The sequence below is a fragment of the Rattus norvegicus genome, chromosome 10 (assembly GCF_036323735.1).
Source record: "Rattus norvegicus strain BN/NHsdMcwi chromosome 10, GRCr8, whole genome shotgun sequence".
Classification (NCBI taxonomy): domain Eukaryota; kingdom Metazoa; phylum Chordata; class Mammalia; order Rodentia; family Muridae; genus Rattus; species Rattus norvegicus.
Genome location: NC_086028.1, coordinates 76,175,858 through 76,200,094, shown reverse-complemented (window position 1 = coordinate 76,200,094; position 24,237 = coordinate 76,175,858). Strand labels below are relative to the sequence as shown.

At 39.1% G+C, this 24,237-nt stretch overlaps 1 protein-coding gene and 1 long non-coding RNA gene across 4 annotated transcripts in view; both read right to left on the bottom strand.

Annotated features, from left to right (window-relative positions):
• Rpl35l5 (ribosomal protein L35 like 5) overlaps positions 1–24,237 on the bottom strand; it is a 47,808-nt gene that overhangs the window by 2,363 nt on the left and 21,208 nt on the right. The gene's annotated exons all lie outside the window — the stretch shown is intronic.
• Positions 11,851–24,211, bottom strand: LOC134478854 (large ribosomal subunit protein uL29-like). Its single transcript, XM_063270037.1, has one exon. It carries the CDS (start codon positions 16,290–16,292, stop codon positions 15,906–15,908), a length of 387 nt encoding a protein of 128 aa, XP_063126107.1. The 5' UTR covers positions 16,293–24,211; the 3' UTR covers positions 11,851–15,905.

Genomic DNA, 24,237 nt, shown 5'->3' with positions numbered 1-24,237 from the left:
TGTACCGAGGAGAGAAATAAAATTAAAAACGGTGTCCTCTGTGGTACCTACTCAACAAATAGGTAAAACGTGGCATGTTGCAAGCCTCCGGGAACAAGGACTCCTCTAAGAATCCATTCAGTGTAACTGCTAGGTTAAGGCAAGGATGAGAGAACTGAGGCCGAAACAAAATTGAAGCATACTACATTATAGTTTAGACAATAGTATATATATTTAAAATATTTATTTAAATATTGTGCCTATGCTTGTGGGAAGAGCTCATGGATGGAGTCTAGAGAACCAGGCTATAATTTTTAGAGCATTGCCAAAGCCAACGTCATATTACTTCTATGGTATGATGGTCTTTGCTCCAGCGACATCATATACCTCCTAATGGATAATCAATCAGAAACAATGCATGGTTAACAATAACACGTTTTCTAAGTACTATATACTTTTTTCCCCATCTTCATTAAATTGGGTATTTCTTATTTACATTTCAAATGTTATTCCCTTTCCCAATTTCCATGCCAACATTCCCCTAACTCCTCCCCCTGCCATTCTATATGCCATTCCCCTCCCTATCCTCCCCCCATTACTGCCTTCCCCATAAGAATCCCATTCTCTGGGGGTCCACCTTGGCAGGACCCTTCCACTGGTGCTCTTACTAGGCTATTCATTGCTACCTATGCAGTTGGAGCCCAGGGTCAATCCATGTATAGTCCTTGGGTAGTGGCTTAGTCCCTGGAAGCTCTGGTTGCTTGGCATTGTTGTACATATGGGGTCTCGAACCCCTTCAAGCTCTTTCAGTCCTTTCTCTGATTCCTCCAACGTGAGTCCTGTTCTCAGTTCAGTGGTTTGCTGCTGGCATTCGCCTATGTATTTGCCATATTCTGGCTGTGTCTCTCAGGAGAGATCTACATTCGGTTCCTATCAGCCTGCACTTCTTTGCTTCATCCATCTTGTCTAATTGGGTGGCTGTATATGTATGGGCCACATGTGGGGCAGGCTCTGAATGGGCGTTCCTTCAGCCTCTGTTCTAAACTTTGCCTCCCTATCCCCTCCCAAGGGTATTCTTTTTCCTCATTTAAAGAAGGAGTGAAGCATTCACATTGTGATCATCCGTCTTGAGTTTCATTTGTTCTAGGTGTCTAGGGTAATTCAAGCATTTGGGCTAATAGCCACTTATCAATGAGTGCATACCATGTGTGTCTTTCTGTGATTGGGTTAGCTCACTCAGGATGATATTTTCCAGTTCCAACCATTTGCCTACGAATTTCATAAAGTCATTGTTTTTGATAGCTGAGTAATATTCCATTGTGTAGATGTACCACATTTTCTGTATCCATTCCTCTGTTGAAGGGCATTTGGGTTCTTTCCAGCTTCTGGCTATTATAAATAAGGCTGCGATGAACATAGTGGAGCACGTGTCTTTTTTATATGTTGGGGCATCTTTTGGGTATATGCCCAAGAGAGGTATAGCTGGATCCTCAGGCAGTTCAATGTCCAATTTTCTGAGGAACCTCCAGACTGATTTCCAGAATGGTTGTACCAGTCTGCAACCCCACCAACAATGGAGGAGTGTTCCTCTTTCTCCGCATCCTCGCCAGCATCTGCTGTCACCTGAGTTTTTGATCTTAGCCATTCTCACTGGTGTGAGGTGAAATCTCAGGGTTGTTTTGATTTGCATTTCCCTTATGACTAAAGATGTTGAACATCTCTTTAGGTGTTTCTCAGCCATTCGGCATTCCTCAGCTGTGAATTCTTTGTTTAGCTCTGAACCCCATTTTTTAATAGTGTTATTTGTCTCCCTGCGGTCTAACTTCTTGAGTTCTTTGTATATTTTGGATATAAGGCCTCTATCTGTTGTAGGATTGGTAAAGATCTTTTCCCAATCTGTTGGTTGCCGATTTGTCCTAACCACAGTGTCCTTTGCCTTACAGAAGCTTTGCAGTTTTATGAGATCCCATTTGTTGATTCTTGATCTTAGAGCATAAGCCATTGGTGTTTTGTTCAGGAAATTTTTTCCAGTGCCCATGTGTTCCAGATGCTTCCCTAGTTTTTCTTCTATTAGTTTGAGTGTGTCTGGTTTGATGTGGAGGTCCTTGACCCACTTGGACTTAACCTTTGTACAGGGTTATAAGGATGGATTGATCTGCATTCTTCTACATGCTGACCTCCAGTTGAAAGAGCACCATTTGCTGAAAATGCTATCTTCTTTCCATTGCACGGTTTTGGCTCCTTTGTCAAAAATCAAGTGACCATAGGTGTGTGGGTTCATTTCTGGGTCTTCAATTCTATTCCATTGATCTATCTGTCTGTCTCTGTACCAATACCATGCAGTTTTTATCACTATTGCTCTGTAATACTGCTTGAGTTCAGGGATAGTGATTCCCCCAGAAGTCCTTTTATTGTTGAGGAGAGTTTTAGCTATCCTGGGTTTTTTGTTATTCCAGATGAATTTGCAAATTGTTCTGTCCAACTCTATGAAGAATTGGATTGGAATTTTACTGGGGATTGCACTGAATCTGTAGATCGCTTTTAGTAAAATGGCCATTTTTACAATATTGATCCTCCCAATCCATGAGCATGGGAGATCTTTCCATCTTCTGAGATCTTCAATTTCTTTCTTCAGAGGCTTGAAGTTCTTTTTTTTTTTTTTCAGAGCTGGGGACCAAACCCAGGGCCTTGTGCTTCCTAGGTAAGCGCTCTACCACTGAGCTAAATCCCCAGTCCCTGAAGTTCTTATCATACAGATCTTTCACTTGCTTGGTTAAAGTCACACTGAAGTATTTTATATTATTTGGGACTATTATGGTGTCGTTTCCCTAATTTCTTCCTCAGCTTGTTTCTCTTTTGTGTAGAGGAAGGCTACTGATTTATTTGAGCTAATTTCATACCCAGCCACTTTGCTGAAGTTGTTTATCAGCTTTAGTAGTTCTCTGGTGGAACTTTTGAGATCACTTAAATATACTTTCATATCATCTGCAAATAGTGATATTTTGACTTCTTCCCTTCCAAACTATATCCCTTTGATCTCTTTTTGTTGTCTGATTGCTCTGGCTAGGACTTCGAGAAATATATTGAATAAGTAGGGAGAGAGTGGGCAGCCTTGTCTAGTCCCTGATTTTAGTGGGATTGCTTCAAGTTTCTCTCCATTTAGTTTAATGTTAGCTACTGGTTTGCTGTACATGGCTTTTACTATGTTTAGGTATGGGCCTTGAATTCCTATTCTTTCCAGAACTTTTATCATGAAGGGGTGTTGAATTTTGTCAAATGCTTTCTCAGCATCTAATGAAATGATCATGTGGTTTTTATCTTTCAGTTTGTTTATATAGTGGATTACGCTGATGGTTTTTCATATACTAAACCATTCCTGCATACTTGGGATGAAGCCTACGTGATCATGATGGATGATCGTTTTGATGTGTTCTTGGATTTGGTTTGCAAGATTTTTATTGAGTACTTTTGTGTCGATATTCATAATGGAAATTGGTCTGAAGTTCTCTTTCTTTGTTGGGTCTTTGTGTGGTTTAGTTATAAGAGTAGTTGTGGCTTCATAGAAGGAATTCAGTAGTGCTCTGTCTGTTTCAATTTTGTGGAATAGTTTGGATAGTATTGGTATGAGGTCTTCTATGAAGGTCTGATAGAATTCTGCACTGAACCTATCTGGACCTGGGCTCTTTTTGGTTGAGAGACTTTTAATGACTGCTTCTATTTCTTTAGGAGTTATGGGTTTATCTGTTCCTGATTTATCTTCGGTACCTGGTATCTGCTAGAAACTTGTCCATTTCCTCTTTTTCTTCTTCTTTAAGTAGAAGAATGAGAAAAACTCTGCTAGGTATTCCATACATGTAACATTCAGCGAGGAGATCTCACCCGCCTTCTCTTTATACATTATACCATCTATTATGTTAACATCTTTGATTTTGGAACTCAAAAAGGGAAACCCTAAAAAGGTTAGCAATATGAAATACTGTTGTATAAATCAGTTTTCTTCTCATTTGTTTCTGTATTCTACAAATATTGAGTGCTAGATCTAATCCTGGAGCAGAGATGATAAACAGATCAGAAGATAAATCCAACACAGCACCATGCACTTATAAAGTTTCATGAGAACATAGCTACACCCACATATGGTTGTTTGTGTGGGTCATCTACACCCACTGTAGAACTACCACACCACCAAAATGCCAAGAGTAAGTAGTAGTAATGCAAACAGTGTGAGCTAGTTTTCTGTTGTTGTTTGGTTGATTGCTTGGTTGCTTGGTTGGTTTGTACATTTGACACAAGCCAGAGTCATCCAAGAGGAACGTATTCAAACAAACTAATATGTCTTAACCTATTTTCTGTTCACAGTTGACGTCTTTGGCGGTAACAAATAGAGGCCCCACTTTTACTTTTTAACAGGCTATTTTGATTTGACTTAATGGAATGTGATTTTGAGTGTGGAAGGGAATTGGCACCATTCATTCTGCCCTAGTGATGACAGGGAGCTTAACCAGCACAAAAGGCTCTGAGAATACTGTGCTCCAGTCATACCTGTTTTCTTCCTTGCTCTCATTCAGAGCTTTCACAAGCTGGGGTTAAGGGCGCCACCAACAGTTTGAACAGCAAACATTTTGCATTACTCCATAAAAATTAAATGCCTCCTCTAGCAACACTTTATAACCAAGGGAGATAACTACTTGAGAAGAAATCTGACATTAGGTCTCTTGATTCTGACTCAACACAGAAATTCTGCCAGATCTGAAACTTCAAAGCTCAATATGTTAATGAGTTCACAGTGGCCCTAGAGAGCCCTTTCTGGCCAAAGAAAAGAGCTATCAAAGCATTTCTTCCTTAAAGTGAAAATTGATGCTATTTGGGTGGTCAGATGTAATAACGGTAATATGTTGGGAAATATAAGGGGGACCATCCAAAGTAAAAATGATCAAATTATAAACTTAGATGGTTTGAATGCCTCCTTGTTTTTGTCAGTCTGACTAATGGAGTAATTTTACTTTTAGGTAATCAAAATTTATTTATATAGATCTGGGGTTTATTGATCTAACTAAAAAGGCCACGTCAGAATTAAACTCTATTTCTTAAAAAAAAACTGTGAAATTGATGTATGAAACAATTTTAACTTAAAAACTACTATTTAAGCCAAATCTACTTTTACTGAGGAACAAGGGTGTGAGTCACCTGGGAAAGAAGAACCCAGATGGCCATTTGAATGGGAGTTCTTCCTCCAAAAGGTTTTTTTACTCCTTTTTTTTTTTTTTTTGTTTTTTTCTCAGAATTTGCTGGGTCCAGAAAACACATATCTTCAAAGCTCTGTTCAATGAGGTAAGTGCATTAGAAGCTTCCTTAAGCTCCCATCATGTAGGAAACATTAGGAAATCAGTTAAGAACCTGGTCCATTGTCGCAGTCTGAGAACCAAAGTTTCACTGAAATGGCTGCTGCTTTGCTCTTCCCGGGCAGAAATGGATGCAAGTAAACTGGAATTCAAAAGAAGACGGAGAGAGTAAAGTCTGCTCATATGTTGACAGTTACTACTCTTCCTACTAAGGGAGATATGGTAGCTCCTCAGTCATTAAAATAATAACCTTATATTAAAATTATATTTAGTATATTTCTCTTTACATTGTATGTAAGCTGTATAATGTGTGTGTGTGTGTGTGTGTGTGTGTGTGTGTGTGTGTGTGTATACAAAACATATGCTTTGGCATTTAGAAAACATCTGTGGATAATCCATTCTGAAATCTGCCTTTTTGTCATTTTAGGTAAGTCACTGAAAATTTCTGAACCTTATGTGCCCATATATAAAGCCCATGTTAAAATTGTCATTGTCTCATAATGCGTAAGGGTCAAGTCTAAAGAGTAAAACATATTTCCAGAACAAATAAGTAATACTAATTGAAGCTATAATCGTTGCTATCCAAATACGAAAAACAGGGCAGTGGTTAATTGCTCACGAAGAAAAGCATGGTGTCACCAACAATTAATGCTTTGGTTAACTCTCATGACCATTCACTTTCCACACAAGAGGCTTTGATGAAAGGCCACATCAGCTGAGGGTGTGAGCTGAAGGTTTCTCTGCTATTAACGAGGGTGGAAAGGTTGTTTTAATTTATTTTGTGATTTGGCTGAGGATCTGGAGGCATTAGGGGTTACCTGGAACAGAGAATCCAGAGTTGTTATTATTGAAAACTGAAAAGTTTTCGATGAACCTAATACTCAAAGGCAGATCAAGTCCACATAGCGTGAGGTTTAAAGTATGGCAATGAATAAAAAAGGAATGCACTAATATTCAAGTCTTAAAACGTGCGGGAAGAAATAATGTGATGGGAGAGAGAGAAAGAGAGGGAGGGAAGGAGGGAGAGGAGAGAGAGAGAGAGAGAGAGAGAGAGAGAGAGAGAGAGAGAGAGAGAGAGATCAGCATATTCAGATGAGGAGTTTGGTTCATGAGAGTGAAGGCACAAGCCTACCTCAAATCTTCACTATGAGCATGGATGAAATCTCAAAAGAGCCACCTACAAATACTAGGCAACCATTCACTCATTCAGTTGACTAAAGTTTGAATTTGAAGGGAAAATGAATTGAATTATTTTATATTATTTTGGTCAAGTTGAAGGGCAGGGCACACTGGCAAAATTAGGTCATTGTACTGAAAACTCCAAGTGAGTGATGGGAGATATTTCAATATGTAAAAGTACATGTCCTGTAAGCACAAGAATCAGAGTTTAATTCCCAACACCCACCTAAAAGTTGCTATGATGGTTTGTGCCTGTGTCTCAACACCAGAAGACCTCTGGGGTTTGCTGGCAGCCAGTCCACCTGACTCAGTGAACTTCCAGTTCAACAAAGATTCTGTTTCAAGAACACAAGATGCTGTGTAATTGTCCTACATTAATACACACACACACACACACACACACACACACACACAAATATTTATACACACATATACACACAAACAAAAAGCTTTATATTAAAAGATAAGGAATATGGAGGAATGTAACCTCCATAAAGATGGAGACTTTGCTTTTTCAAAAATTACTCAATCATTATAAAGAACATTTTTATTGTATTTTTGCTAGCAATAGAAATAACCCATCTAATTTTACCACTTTTTTTCTTTTTATTGAAATCAGTTTTTTTTTCATGCATTCATGACTATGGTTTTCTATTCCTCTACTCTTCCAAGTTCCTTGCCACCCCTCCTCCCATCTGGATCTACCCCCTTCTGTCTCTCACTAGAGAACAAACAGGCCTCCAAAGAATTATGTTATATTATTATTATTATTATTATTATTATTATTATATAAGATAAATCAAGACCCAGCACATTGGACTAGGTCAAAACAATCAAAAGGAAAAGAGCCCAAGAACAGATACAAGAAATGAGATGTAGACTCGGAGACCCACTCTGGTTTTTACATTTCTCTTTGGTAACATGCAGAGTACCTTCCCGTACCAAAGATTTTAGAACACAAGGTTGAAGGCTTTATGTGAGCACCAGTTCAACCTCTCTATTTCCAGTGAGCTGTGTATGTCTTGACACAGCAAAAGGGCCTTTGCTGTTAGTTTGGGAATAGCAACTTATACTCTTGGCAACAGACTGTGTTGTTTGGACATTCCCATGGGATCTTTTTGGTAAAAATCTCAATTAGATGTAATTCATTCCCAGTACTGGAAGTTTCATTTGGTAACAAGAGCTAGCAAGTTGTATCTCCCTTTATTCGGTAATTTCATAAATATCTATATATCTATATATAGAGAGATGTAGATATAGATGTAGATGTAGATATAGATATATGTAATTTAGGAAGCTCCTGACGTATTAAGTTTCTAGCTACCTTTCAAAGAGACTCTTAATTTTAGCTATCTCTCCCCATATTCCCTCCTTTGCTCCTTTACCCTTGACCTCCCATTCCACCCTAATAGAATGGGGAGTAATTATTGCTTTGTGGATTTTCTAATTATTATGCGATCTCAAGGTCTATATCAGTGAGATGAGACAAAATAACTAATTTATGGGAGATAAAAGAGAGCGGAAGAATTAGAAAGATTAAACAGACAACTAACTTTGAGAAGTTTGTCTACAGAACAGTACATTTTCATATGTAAGTTTTAGATCTATAAGACCTAACACTTTGTCTAGGGCTAACTTTTTCTAGGATAATTGGCTCAAAAATTGAAGAGGTTTCCACAGTGTAAGCCAAGTTTGCAAAGACTAATTAAAGACCACACATGTCTTCCAACTTGCTGATAATGATGGAGAAGAGGGAGATAAACAAATCAAGAGTATAAGATCTCAAGAAAGTTCCTGTCAAGTAAGGGAGACGTATTTGCAATGTCGAGGGAAGAACAAGCATTAATGCATTTAAGCCTTGGACTAATCTCAGCAGGATTGAAGATCCTACACTTCTTTATATTTAAGGTCCAGGTTTTGGAACATTTAGAAATTACCCTCTAATTTCATAATGTGTGGCCATTTGAAGTTTTGGTAAGAAAATCAGAAAGCGCTCCGCTGAGCTCCTGTGGAAGAGAGTTCATGCCTATACGCACCCAGCATCTACACCTTACCCACTTTTGTGTTTTCCATGTCAATGTCACATGAGTGAGAACAAGCATCAAGCATTCAAGTGGGTTACTGAAGATGCTTTTTTGTGTTCATAAGAAAAAGAAAACATAGCATTGTATTCTCTGGTTGAGTGTAAAACATCAAATGGACCATTCACTCTTATTGCAGAATTTTGGCTTAGACATAATGATGAAAACATAAAATAGACCCATATATTGTTTCTCTCTGCATGAATAGCTATAAAGGCACCATTATGAGTGACAGAGCAATTATCTGGACTAGGAAATTAATGAGGAGCTGAATGATCCAGAGGGGACAAGTTAGAATAGATTCCATTCCATCTCAAAAGGCAATACCTTCTTAATAAATACAGGAAAATCTATTGTTTTTGTTTTTGTTATTTGAGAATTATAGCCCATTTGTTAGTGGTAAACAACAGATTTTTTTTAATTTAGAGAATACTTTATTAGTTTTTGTAATCAAACCCACGTAGATAAGACCTTACATATTTAATACAGTGCATTACCCCTGTACAAATGGAAAAAACTTAAGTTCAACATTTCTAGACCAATATGGCTGTTAATTTCACAGCAGATTTTTTAATGAAATATATATCTCTTGGGTTGTGTAATGAAAACTAAATCCGAGCACAGACTTCCAAGGCATGGGGGATGGAGTGAGAGAGGAAGAGGAGGAGGGGGAGGGAGAGAGAGAGAAAAAAAGAGAGACTACAGGCATAGGAAAATATGAAACACACCATAGTAAAAATGTGTTAAAGTCAAATTACTTTGCTATTAAGAAATATAAGACCCTGAAATGTCTTGCTCTAATATGAGTATAAAAAATTATCAAGTATTCTTGCTTAGAAACATTATTGTGAGAATATGGCTCCATCAATAAAATGATTGCTTGGGATGCATGAAACTCTAGGTTTAATTTCCAATACCTCATAAGTTGGTGAAGTAGTGCATGCCTGCAAGCCCTGCTTGGGAGGCGGAGGCAGGACAGTCAGATATTTAAGGGCATTTATTCTCCTTCATAGCAAGCTCCAGGACGGCCTGGGGTAAATGAGAACTTCTCTCAAAAATAATCTGTACAAGAAAATAAATAGTTTGAAAAGATACTCAAAATTAAACAAGGCCATATCCAGTGACTAGAAACAGGTCCTACTCCAACCCCCATTGTCTCCAGCTGTAATTAGTCAACATTCAACTTAAAAAACCAAATGGATGTTGAATAGAATTGGTGGAATATTCAAACAAGTGAAGAAGTCTTTTTTAAAATATATTTATTTTATGTGTATGAGTACACTGCAGCATTCTTCAGACACACCAGAAGAGATCAGTGGATTCCATTACTGAAGGTTATGAGGCACCATGTGGGAATTGAACTCAGAACCTCTGGAAGAGCAGTCAGTGCTCTTAACCACTAAGCCATCTCTCCAAGCCCAAGTGAAGAAGTCTTGTACTTTCTCCTTACACTTTTATCTATCATCCTGGGGTCAGGAAGGCTTTAAGATTCTGTTGATACTGGGGGAGTGGTGAGGGGAGGGAGATAATATTGGATTAATGCTCTTTGTACCATAAAAACACATAAGCTCTCGCCATGGTCCTGATAGGTAAGAGACATGCTAAGGACATAGAGAAGAGAGGAGTCCAGGCCTTTTGTGTCTGTAGGAATCAGAGTGCACATATAAATACACAGATAAGTTACTGTGGGAGTCTAAAGGCATCGTTTGTCTACACATTAAGGAGAAGATGGTTCATATAAGGCCAACTGCTCTTCTATCACCTCCAGGAAAAAGATGCATAAGCATTCCCAGCATCAAGTACGTTTATGTTGATTTGAGATATTAGTCAATGGAAAGCCCTTGTGGATTGATTAACAAACAGTAGGGGTGAGAGAGGATTCTCATTCTGGCAGAAGCTGGTTGTGAGGATCAGGTGTGTTACTTACTTTCCTCTTTGCTGTGACCAATCGGTTGACCAAAAGCCAACTGAGGGAAGAAGGGTTTACTTTGTTCCCCCACAGCTCAGAGGACCACAGTCTCCCCTGGTTGGGAAGAAACAAAAGAAAGAGTGGCTTGATCCATGGCACCAACTATGAGGTAGAGATGGGGGATTGACAGTACTCTGTCAACTTCCTTTTTTCTCCTTATTCTAAGTCAAGCCCGTCGCCTATAGATAGTGCCACCAGATTCAGGGTGGGTCTTTTATTCTTGGTTAAACATCTCTGGAAATTTCCTTAGAAATACACTTAAAATGTGCTTTATTAATACCCTAAGACTAGGTATTTATTGATCTAATCAAGCTAATGATATAAAGTAATGATTATAGAAAGAGTGTCATATAATACAGTCATATTATAGAGTTATAAATAAGTTATGTTCCCATAGGTGCACTGTGGATAATTTGCTGACATTTCCCACAATTTGTTATGCTTAGCATAAGACAGCACCTATGAAGATTTGAAACAAAACACAATCAGCAAAATAATAAGAAAAAAAAATACCGCTACCCTCTGGAGCTCTCCTTTTGTCTTGGCATTGAAAGAATGAGGAGGAAGAGGAGGAGGAGAAAGAGGAGGAGGAGAAGGAAGAGGAGGGGGAGGAAGAGGGGGAGGAGGAGGAGGAGGAGGAGGAGGAGGAGGAGGAGGAAGAGGAGACGAAATTTCCAGAGAAGATACCAAGTTAACAGAATGGCCTGAGCCACTCTTTCCTCTACAACATTGCCTCCCATCTAAAAGAAAATGCACTGCCTTCCCACGAAGTGCAGACTCAAGGCTCTGAGCTCTCAGGGGATGAATCACAAGTCCTGTCACCTTGCGCAGCAGCCTGGTTACGTTCTGTGACTCTAATAGAAATCCTGAGAGACAAATAGTGCGGGAACACAGCTCTACATTCAATACCCAGTGGCCATCAGATTGAACACAATCTAATTAGGAACGCAGGCATTAACACTACACTGGCGGAACTCTCAGGCACTCTAAGCCAATTCTGATAACTCCAGATATTGATTTTAAATTACAAAATCATTAATAAATAGCCCTGCAATCTCACTTCATTGAACATCTCCTAACGAGTCTGAAGAAATAGGAAGTCAGTGACAACCTTTACACAATATTTTGAAGGGGTAACTACAGTGTCACTAACTTGCATGACAGAATAAACTATACTGTGGTCCACCCTTACCCAGTGCCTTAGTTCTCTTCACAGGGTTGAAACTCTTCTGTTCAAGCAAGACATTAGTTCGGGTTTGTGAAACTTGTAACTTCTAGCAATGAAAAGGTGTATTTGTAATTTTCGTTTAAATCATGGTTATGGTGATTATGATTGCCTACACATCATTGGATTAGATACTCACCCATTTTAAGTTTTTGGCATCGACAGATATCAGTCGCCAAAGTTTGTTTTTTTTTTGTTGTTGTTTTGGTTTTTTTTTTGACAGCAAACACTGACCTGGAATTCTGCCACTGATTAAGGGAATCCATGAAAATCCATGAAGTCCTTGTGTGATGTAATGGGATTCTCACCCTAATTATAAGGTAAAGCAAGTGTCATGTAGTATACTAAAATATATGAATAGTACCAATAATTTATTAATCATTAGTTATACATCCGTGTATCACTAACATGGAGATGTCCACAAAAATTCATGTTCCCTTTTAATAAATATTAGTTACTGTTAGCCAGTAGCTGCCCATAGAGACAATGTTATCAGAGACACAGTGTGATCTGGCCAATAAAATGTAGACAAAAGTGATCTATGCTACATTGATGCCAGAATGTCAAAACCTGGTATATAGTATTCTTAATTGTGTCACACATGCCAACACCACCACATGGTTGAATGAATGTGAATCAGAGTCTACCCATCTATATCCCTGATAATTTTATGAAGTGAAAACATCCAAAATTGGAAGGCTACTGTAATCAGAGGGCTTATCTTTTAAAGCAAGCATGTTATCATTATTAATCCACTCAAATCTTTATTCTCAACACTTGCTGCAATTAGCCTTTGAAATTAAACCACAACAACCCTGTGAAGTAGGTGATGGACTTACTTGTGCTCAACCTGAAAACAGTTTCCTTCCATCCACGTGCATACATCGTTCAAGCACTAGTCAGAGAGCACCAGACCAAGGCGCCTCAGATGGATTTTGAATACTGACTCTGTCGATTAAATGCCAAACGCTGTCCTTGACTCTAAAGTTATATAACAGCAAGTAAGTAGACATGCTGCCTAACTGTGTGGAGTTTCTAATGTGCTGGGCCTCAACTTTCCTAGTGTCGCGATCCTTGCACGGTGGTGCCTCGCAACTAGAAAACTGCTTCAGCACTGCTTCATACATCTAATTGTTGGATCATACTGTAATACGATTCATGAATCATAATGTAAATATCTGATGTGCCAAATCTGATATTATGACTCCCAAGGGAGTTGAGACACCCCGCCCCGCCCCACAAAGGGATTGCAGCCCCCAGGTTGAGAACCATTGTTCTACAGGTTGTTTTGTTTTAATGTAGTTTTTTTTAAACTCAGTGTTTCCAACACTTTAATGTATGCCTCCAAAATTCATATGGTGTTAAATAGTAGTTTAGAGTAGGTTTCAAGTAGTAAAATGCGGGGCCTTGGTGTCAGATGCAGGATACCTGCCTTTAGATTGTTAGTCAAGAAACCCCAAAGATGCAAACAAAACAGCACAGGCCAATGCTCTTGACTGACTGTCAGAGCTTGAGAGTAAGATCCACTCTTGCTCATAGGATATGGAGAAATAAGCTGGTATTCACTTGTTCACTTCTCCCTAGCTTCACCATGGCTAGATGCTAGAAGATGCTATGCAGGCTGCTGGGTGAGAGGGTATTCCTCAACTGTGTTGGCTAAATACCAGAAAGATAACCCCAGAAGAACAAACACATTGGTGTCACGTTAAGGAACTAAAACTCAGAATTCCCTTTTGGACTACTATAAGCAGTAGCGAGATCAAGTTTGAATTTCCACTTTTCTCACTGTGTCTTCTGTCTGAAGTTTGTGGTTGTTGGGCTATCAGTGATCTGCCTGTCATATGCTTAATCTAACTGAGTCCTTGCTGCTGTCTGTGTATAATGCCTTCATGATGTCTGACTATCCCTAACAAAGGACCTTGCTCTGTATTTATTGAACAGCACAGAAAATGTTCTTTACAAAGATCTCGAGCAAAGTTTTACAGGATTTAGTTACTTTACTGACCCCAAGTGACTCAGAATAGTAAGTAAATAGTACTGCAAACATGCCACCAAATTCTATCTGTATATTGTTTCCCACATTCATGGTAGATATTTAATCATATAATGCTGCTTTCAACCTGTTGGCTGCTTTCATCAAATGGTCACCAAGGCAGGAATACGCACATGCATTACCCTGAGTCAGGGTATGTGAAGAGTAGATCATTTAAGATTAAAGCTATACACTTAAGGCAAGTAAAATTGGGTTTTAAGAGCAGAGTAAATAAGCAGGCTGAATACACACTAGGGTGTTGGTCTAAGTCTTAAGTAATCTCAGCGTGCACTATTAATTTGGCTGTGTGGGCTAGCAAAATCTCTCATCTCTTTGCATGTAGGCGTGATTTTTATAAACTTGTACCAGGACAATCAACAGTCTTATTCATCTGTTAACCCTAAGATAACTACCAACCTGGCAATATAGGCTCACTAGGACAGCTGTAGCACAAATGTTATATGAATAAACAACCATATTCTGATTGGACTTAAGACCATTCCAGGAGATGAAATCCACAGCCGGCATCATTTAGGGGCTAAGAACCTGTCTTCACACAAGTCATAGGCTCTAAAGGAGAACCTACTACTCTTGTATTTCTAAAATGGACTTAGCACCAAATTGTTCTCTAAATATGTATCTTCACACCCACAGATGAGACCCATGTTAAACGTTCAAAAGTTCATTCTAGACAACAAAGTCTCAGAGAAACTTCTTTTTGCAGTAAATGGCTTTTGATACTGATCCAATAAGTGGTCAAAACTTGTGCTGGCTTGTTTTTACGTTAGCTTTACACAGGCTAGGATCATCTGGGATAAGGAATCTTAATTGAGAAAATAATCCCATAAGGTTGTCCTTTGGACAAGTGTTTGATGCGTTCTCCTGACTGAAAAATGATGTGTGAGGACCCTGTTTGTTATGGTTTCCAACACCCAAATGCCTGTGGTCCTAGGAGCTGTTACAAGACAGACTGAGAAATCCATGAGGAGCAAGCCAGGAAGAAGCACTACTTCGTGGCTTCTGCGTCAGCTTCTGGATCTAGGTTCCTGCCTTGAATTCCTGTCTTGACTTCCCTTGATAACGGACTTATAAGCTGCTAGGTGAAGTAAGTTCTTTCCTCGCAAATTGCTTGAGTTGTGGAGTTCTATCATAACAATAAAATCCTAAGACAAAACTATGAAGAATAAGAGGCTCTAAGATGTTCAGCCTTAAATGGAACATCTATAGCCCCCAAACGAAAGCTCAGGGATCATCTCCAAAAAGGGATGCAAAGATTTGAAGAGCCAGGGATTATAGAAGATTACTGTAAATTGCTTTTCGATGCATGACAAGCGTGTACACAGGAAATCACAGGGACTGTAAGTGCGTACATAAAAATCAAGCCAGTCATAATCCAACATAGATGGGAGAGTGGCTCATGAAACTCCCTTCTCTGTTCTAGGGGCTACTGGCATCTGATGGCTGCCTGGGGAGGAAGCATAGTTTTTCTTCAGGGATGCTGCCAGTGCGTTATGGGGGCTCTTACACCTATGTACATACCACTATACTGAGTAGACTTTGTGGTATAAAACAAGAAAGAAATCATAGGAAGATGGGAAGGAGGTGGTAATATGATGACAGAGATCTGGGAGAAGCTAGAGAGGAGGGACAGGAGGGTAGATTTGACCAAAATGCATCATATACAACATAGAAGAAATTCTGAAAGAATAAATTAAAAAATACATTTAAAAGTGTAGGCCCTTCAAGATGTGTTCTGGTATATGCTGTATATCTGCTTCTTCTGGGTCAGACAGTGCTGTTGCCATCTTGAGTCAAGAGATTCTCCTGTGATTTCATCTATTATCCCCTCCTGGAGGGGCTTTGGGACTCACAGAACTCAATTACCTTTGGGAGGTCTTCATCAGAGCCCTTCCTAGAAGAGATACGAGGTAAACATAGACTACTTTGGAATCTTTGATACTGCAGCAGTCTGTAAGTTTATTCTGTGACTCTTCGGGAGTGCCCAAGGAAATTCCTGGGAGTGTAGGTGCCTTTCAGTAACGCATGCTCCATAAACTCTTTTTTCCCCCAGTCATTCTTGCATTTTATTGTTGTCCTCTCAGACCTTGACTGCGTACTTGCGCAGTGGGTACAGCCACTCCTTCCATTGCTGCTTCTTGGTCTCCAGCTTCTCTTCAGGTTTGGTGAGGTGGCGGCGCATGGCTCTAATCTTACTGGGTCGCAGGTCCAGGGGTTTGTACTTCTTTCCCTTGTAGAATTTCCTAAGGTTTTCCTTTTGAGTCTGATTAATGATAGTGAGAACCCAGACAATGAATTTGCATACAACTCGTATCTTGGAGAGCCTGGACAAGGCTCTGCCCGTCACTTTGGAGACGCGAAGCTGGGACAGTTCAACCTTCAGATCGCCCAGTTGTTTCAGCAGCTCCTCCTCCTCCTTGCTGCGCAGGTCCTGAGCCTTAATCTTGGCCATCGCTGTGTTGCTCATGGCTGAGGCTGCCTGGTTCAAGAGAAAGAGCTCCGATAAACTCTTGCATCACCAAAATAGACTTAAATGGATTCCTTTGTTTAATCTGTCCGTGCTCTCTTCAACGGAAGGGAACAAATGCTTCTTTACTTCTTCCCAGGAAACGTGCCCTGGCAGCGCTAAAGCTCCTCTCTCATGAGTGAGGACTAAGGCCCCAGTAAAGGAGACTTCAAGCTGTGTTAGTCACATAATCTTCTGCCTTCAGCCTTGTGCGGAGCCCACATCAGACAACTAAGCACATTGGCACCTTGATCTTTTACATATTTGTTTCCAAAAATGTAATAAATAAATAAATAAATAAATAAATAAATAAATAAATAAATAGGGTCTTTTTCCTACTATAAATGACCCACTATCAGCTATTTTTCTTATAGCATTGACAGACACAATAATGAGTAGGCAAACAAAAATTCTCAAGCTTACAAAAATCAGTGGAAATACCTTGTAGTGGTTTGGTGGTTTGAATAGGAATACTCCCCCTGGCCCTACATAGGTGTATATATCTGACTGCTTGGCCATCAGGGAGTGTCACTATTTGAGAAGGATTCATAAGTGTGGCCTTACTGGAGTAGGTGTGGCCTTGTTGGAGTAGATATAACCTTGTTAGAGGAAAGATGTCAATGAACAAACACAGCCTTGGGGTTTCAAAAGCTCAATGCAGGCCCAGCGTCTGTCTCTTCCTGCTGCCTGTGCATCCAATTGTAAAACTGTCAGCTATTTATCCTCCACTGTTTCTGCCTGCATGTCATCATCCAATAAGAACAGGCTAAACCTCTGAAACTGTAACCAAGCGCCAATTAAATGCTTTCCTTTATAAGAGCTGCCCTGGTCATAGTCTCTCTCCACAGCACTAGAACACTGGCTAAGATACATCTAGATCCAAGAATGGAGTCAGAGACCTTATCCTAACATCATCTGCGCATTCAGCAAAGATCGGGAGTAAACAATAGAAGTTCTCTCTCCTTAATACAAAAATTCTAGAAATAAAGTCCATGGCGCAGAGAGGAAAAAATGTTGAAGGACGGTAGATAGAGAAAGGCATTTATAAAGATGTGCAAACAGAACCAAGAGAGAGACACCACCCATTCCCACACTGTATCCTTACTGTTTCACCAACTCTCGGGTAAGAACTGAATGACTCACCCCGGAACACATCTTTGTCTTATTTTACGTTGTTCTCTAGATTTCTGTGCATAAAATAAAGCTCTCATAACCTGCTCGTGTATTTTAATCTACTCGATGTTTCTCAGGTAAAATCTTGTTTCAATTTAAAACACCAAGAGCACTTTTTTAAAATTGGAATTGTCTTTCCAAAATAAACAGAAACAATGAGTGTCAGTTAGACTTTACTGGGAAAGATTTCTCCTGATAGAACTGAGCAAACCAAAGAGCAGACTTTGCAGATGGCCATGGTTATTCTTTTCTGTGTAACAAAGGGAGTTATGCAAAATTAAAGGAGTAGTTCACCAGGAAAGTCTGCCCTGATCAAAACAAAAGATCAAATCAGAGTCCGACCATCTGTGACCCTTGTATTACAGAACTCGTGGACTTTAAAGTTTTACTGTGGAAAATACGAACTGAGATTCAGTGGCTCATTCCAAAGACGTTGTGGATGGCTAATTGCACACCAAGCTCCCAATTCCTAAGATTTTCGTCTCCAACATCCCCTAGGACTACGAGATCTTCAGCCAACCAAACAGTCAAAACTGAAAACAGTCTCACTTTGAAAAACACTCCTCTGACTTTATCAGACTCAGAGAAACAATTCAGAAGTAGAAGGGCGCCCCCAGATTCCCCGATGCACGCATCGGCAGATATGACAGCTTAGCAAATGTACGGAGTATGAAGAACGTGTCTTCACTCTTCCACGAGGGCTCAATTTTAATTTGTAAAACGTCCTAAGATGGAGAGAAGGAAATATAAGACACGAGTGGAAAATAAAAAGATGTCACAACATATACAAATAAACAAAAGGAGTTACGTCAGAGCAGTCCCAATGTCGCAGATCGATGCCTGGTACAGCCAAGTCCCACACCCCTTCTGTGAGCGCTCCGTTTCAATCTTCAGTGCAAGCAAGCACAGCCTGCCCGGAACTCAAAGTGAGAACGGGTGTACAACCCAGAGTGAGGCCATTCCTAGTGAGTCCCTTTATTATAGCAATAAAGTAAGAACAGGCTCAGCTCTAATAAATAAGAGAAAGACTTCATCACCGGAAATGGAGTTTGAATAGGAAAAAGAGATGTTCGATGAAGCCCCACACTCTTATTGAGAGCACAATTTGGTGAAATGAAACAAAAACGTTGAAGCAGTTTTATAAGAAATATTATATGTTTCATGAATATTTTAGACCCAAAGAAGACTGCTGAAGATTTACTATTATAAGAATATGCACAGTTTCAAGCATTACCGATATCTAGATCATTACACAGGGTTAAGATGATTCATATATTTGAGCCTGCAGCTCAGTCGTGATTACTGAGGCCCTATAACTAAAGACAGTCGTATTCTCAAATCTCTTGGGTTTATGAGCATAATTGCCCCTTCTTGTTTACATATACTCTCTCATATCTGTTGTTTACCTTGAAATATTTTCAAATTTCTGTTATACATAATCCTATTTTAGCCTGCGACTCATGTCTTAAATTGACACCACAGAGTTATTATCTCTGTCCTTCATATTCTCAAAAGAAAAATACCAGTCCCTGTTAAGTTTTTGTGAAAAAAAAGTCTACACTAGTTTGGTGAGTTACTGGTAAGAGTTGAATGACTATGGCAGAACTACCCAACCCTCCAGTAACAAGACAAGGTAATTATGCCACATGTGTGATGCTTCGGTTCTCTAGTGCACTTCCTCTAAAAGTAAAACTCTTCCTGCAATGTCAATATTCTTAAAGAGTTGGACATCAGCCTGATTCCAGAGTGTCAAGGGCAGTAATTTCTCTTTGTCTCTCTTAAGCCACTTATTCTACTTAGCTGTCCAAGCTAGGTCACTAAATAAGCTAATAATATTTGTGGTAAGTTAATAGTATTTCATATATAAAATCCAATATCACACTAAGACATAGGGATGTGGAGGGCAGAAATATGAAACATGTCTTATACACAAGAAGCAAATAATTCAAATTTTATTTTAATAAGAAAAATCCAGGGTTTTTGTTTTTTTTTAATCACGGGTAGCCCAATAGTAGAATAAGTGAATAAAGGAAATAACTTTCACATATAATTTAGAGTATGTTGTTTAGGTAAAAATCAAAAGATATGATGGTAGATAATTTACTTATGATAACAAATAAATGTATTAAGGTCATATATTAAAAGAACAGTGTTTTATGGTCACAAAATCCAACCTTTTCATTAAACTTCCATTGACTCTGTGAGCGAATGCAAAGATGGCTGGTTCTTCCCATTGGGGGACATCATCAACCCAAATAGTATATCAAGCAAAGGAAAAAAAAACAAACAGAAAATCTGGTTTCCATTATCAGTGTCAGACCAAATAGAATTAGACAGTGATAAACAACATAGAAGGATAAGGTGATGTGCCTACTGTGGGATAATAGAACACGAAAATAAATGAAGCAAAACTTCAGAACAGAAGGCAAGCAAGAGCGAAGAACCGCTCACCTTATTGGATTCCACCAAGACCATGCATGTGCATGCAGCATGCCACCATTAATGGTTCATCATGATTGGCTGTCTTCTACTTACAGGTGCAAAGGGAAATACAGATGGACAGAATCACAGCACCGCTGGGACAGATTCAAAGATGATGGTTAGAGAGAAACAGAATGTGACTTGATAAAATCAGGATTAAAGAAGAAACACGCCATAATTTCCAGAAAGAAAGAGGATTCCAGTAGGAAAACCTGAACAGGTGCATGCTGATGTATTAGATGACTGGTTGAAGGGATGAATTTCCAGAAAACTCCCTTAAGAAGTGAAACAGGAAATCTGAGTACAAGGGATAACAGAAATTGAATCAGTATCTTTAAAATTCCTATAAGAAATTATTCGTCAAAAAATTAATAAGTGGTCTTAACCCAAACATTGTGAAGAATTTAACAATAGTAAACAATCCAATTTTTAAAATGCCCAAAAACTAGCTACTTCACCAGAGAGGATATACAGGAGGAAAATAAATATATATATTCAATTTTGTTCACATCAAAGATATACACACTGAAACAACACGTGATACTACCACACACCTATTAGACTAGCTGGCCCTAAATGCTGCCTTGAACTACAAGAGAGGAAGTAGAGTGGCTGCTGGGAAATCTGTTGGTGCAAACCCTTTGGAAGAATTAGCCAGGTCCTTACCAAACAAAAAAACACCATGACCAAGGCAGCTCTTCTAAGGACAACATTTAATTGGGACTGGCTTACAGGTTCAGAGGTTCAGTCCATTATCCTCAAGGCAGGACCATGACAGCATTCAGACAGGCATGGTGCAGGAAGAGCTGAGAGTTCTACCTCTGAAGGCTGCTAGAAGACTGGCTTCCTTGGGCAGCTAGGAAGAAGCTCTCAAAACTCCTCCCCACAGTGACACACTTCCTCCAACAGGGCCACATCTGCTCCAACACGGCCACACCTCCAAAAAGTGCCACTTCCTGGGCCAAGCATATTCAAAATACATGTGTGTGGTATTATGTATTATAATACTTGTTATATTTATATTAACAAACAGAAAAACTCACCAGTCTGTGCTCCAAATCAGAAAAGCAAAGATACAGGTTTTGCCGAGAGAGAGAGAGAGAGTGTGTGTGTGTGTGTTGTGTTTTTGTGTGTGCGCGCTCACCCGCGTGTGTGCATGCACATGTGTGCACATGTATGCATATGCTATTACTGTCAATCATTTCATTTAAAAGGAGTTATAGTCACAAAGCATCCTAGGCAACCCTCTCTTCTGTTGTTGAACAAGTTTGGCGCCTGACTGAATGATACTTGAGCTGCTGGGACTAGCTGACGTAATGGATATGATCCCAGCAAAGCCCCTGGAAACTGACACATCCTCTACCACTTAGCATCCTGTTAGGAGAGGGAAGATTTTTAAAACTCGTGTCCGTCTTGATGATCTGCATCTATACACCTGCCTCCTCCTCCACAATCCCCCTGAACGACACATGTCCTGAGACACAGCTACAGTTGGTTTAATAGTTTGATACAGATTTTGTTTCTTCTAATAAGAATTTTGACCTACAGTCTGAGTAAATTGCTCTAAATTCTACAAGGAGGTGAATGCAGAAATGAAATCTAAATAGCTCAGGATCTGTCACCACCCCCTCTCCTCATGTGGGAAAAGGAGGTGTGGCATGTTCTTGATGTTTTCTCACTAATAATAGTTGTATAGACATGCCACAAGGCTTTTACTGTGCTGTCTTTCCTTTTTAAGTCACTTTACATAAAATATTAGTAGGCGATGAACTCAGTGTTGAGGACTATTTGCTTTTGAGGCCATGATTTTGCTTCCAAGGGCTGCCAATATGAAGCAACCCGGAAATAGAATACAGTGTAAGTAATGTATACATTACGGACTGTTAGACCCTCTTTTAGCTTTCAAAGAAGACATTACTAATTCCAGGCACCCCTGTCTAATATTTCATTGGAGTCCTACAATTAGCCTACATTATAAAGTGGATTGTGATTTCCGTGTTTTTATAATTATGTTTGTACTTATACTTAATATTTTATGTTCAGAGACCACATTAATTAGACAATGTGGCAAGATTGCCAATACAGATAAGGTAGGAAAAATTGAAATACTAAAACAGGGGGGAAAAAATCTACATACAACTAGTGATCTCACTCTCTCAAGTGCTCTCTTTTCCCCTCATCTTCTCTCTCACTCTCTCTTCTCTCTGTATGTACAAATGCACGGACATACATAAATTTGCATGTACACAAAATAATAACCCATTTTTCTGTTATTAAAGACAAAGGCACAAGCTAGAACAGACGGATCTGTTGCTGTGGCAACCGCAATCCCACATGCTTTGTTAGAACTCAACAAACAATAGAAAGATCCTTGAAATTTCTTCCTCATCTTCTTCATTGAAATCATTTCCTGAGTTATGATGAATCATAAAATGAACCATTTGGTTCCTATCTGATGATAGAGTATGGAGAATGCTATTTGGTTTTATCTTGTCCTTCAAAGAGATGATTTAAGTAGAAACCAGAAGAGGGAGAATAATGAGCTGATGCATAAAATGAAGAGTGGGTTTTTAAAAAGGGAGAAACAAACAACAGCGCATGGTTTAAGACATAGATATCAATGATAGGTTTAGAAAGATCCATACATAGTCACACAAATGCAACTATGAAAGAAGATAGATATTCTTCAGTTGATTTATCAAAATAGTATTTGAAGATGAATTATGAAAAGCTTACCTAGTATGTGACTTTCATACCTAGCATTTAAAAGTAGTATTTAGATGAGCTCTCTTTATATTCCTTCAAATAAAAACATATAAACAGGCCATATAGGTCTATAATCCAGAATTTTAGAGCTGAAAGAGCTGAGCCTCAACATATTCTGGTCTGGTTTTTTTTTTCAAAGCTTGTTGTATGCAGTCTTATAGAACAGGGTGTTAATTCATATATAAACACATTTCAATAAATAAATGTTTGTTCTGGTCAATATAATCCACTTACTGGAAATTTGCATCATTAAAGCTTACATCTGTGCTTTTACTGATTTTTTAAATTAATTTTAAGTTACCATACAAAGCATTCAATTCCTTCATGACATTTCTACCCATGCTATCATACTTAGTTATTAAGCTTACTTTTTACATCTGGGTTTTTAAAAATTGACTCAGTCTATATTATTCGTTCACTTTTTATATTACTTCCACGCAAAAAGTCAAGACTACCAATTAAAATGGTTCGGTTGAAAATACTAGCTATGTAAAAGTATGACTGATGCACATCTAGAGTGAGCCCAAGCCAAAATATATGAACACAAGTTAGGAGATGCTGATCTCGTCCAAAGCAGTCTGCAGATACATGGATCATGGTTAGGAGACTCACATGGTTCTAGAGACTGGTGCAACCTCAGACCCCTTGGCTTTGTGATGGAACTGTTCCGACCCTTCATATTTTCTTCTTTTGTCCCCCTAACCCAGCACCTGTGACGTCAATCCCAAAGGGTCACCCCGTATTTGGGTATCAGTGAGGGTCAAGTCTGAAGAATGAAGCCATAAGTCATTTGAAGAAGGAAATATTATTATGAAAACTGAAATGCAGTCACTTCCTGAAAGGAGTGAGGACTCTAGCTAGTCTGAGTGAAAAATAGTTCAGCAGATGCAGAAAGCGGTTGATACCTCTAGGGCTGAGGATGAGTAGTGACTCAGAAGAGGCTTTGCACAGGCTGAGATTAAGATCTCAAAGGAAAAAAAAATGTGTCTGGCACAGAAGGCAGAGTCCACCTTTCTGGAGAACGTCCACAGTTCGCCATTACTGCAGCAGCCTTCTCCACAGTCAAAGGAAAGCTCACTGGAGGGAGGAACCTACAGTTGAGCCATGTGGACTCAGAGGTCCACTTTTCAATAACACACACGTATATGCATACACATACAGATGCACTCATGACCGTATATCACTATGCTGGCTCCAAGACAGACTGGATATAGCAAGAAGTTTCATTCGCTCTGAAGAATTATTCAAGATCATTGGAAAATTATTACTCCAAGACCTTGTATTGTCAAAGACTATTATTCTGACCTCTGTGAGAATTGTCTATATACTATTCCACTACCTTAAGCCCAATTAAATAACCTCAAAGTAAAAAGCAATAAATTAGTAACAGTTATAGACAATTTTATTAGGACACAGACCTAGAAAACAAATAAAAATGATGTTAGTTCTACAAGAAAAGGATTCCTGGAAAATAAACATGTAATTT

What these genes read in the sequence shown, in the direction of transcription:
- LOC134478854 (XM_063270037.1), bottom strand. Translation starts at nt 16,292, where the DNA reads ATGAGCAACACAGCGATGGCCAAGATTAAGGCTCAGGACCTGCGCAGC.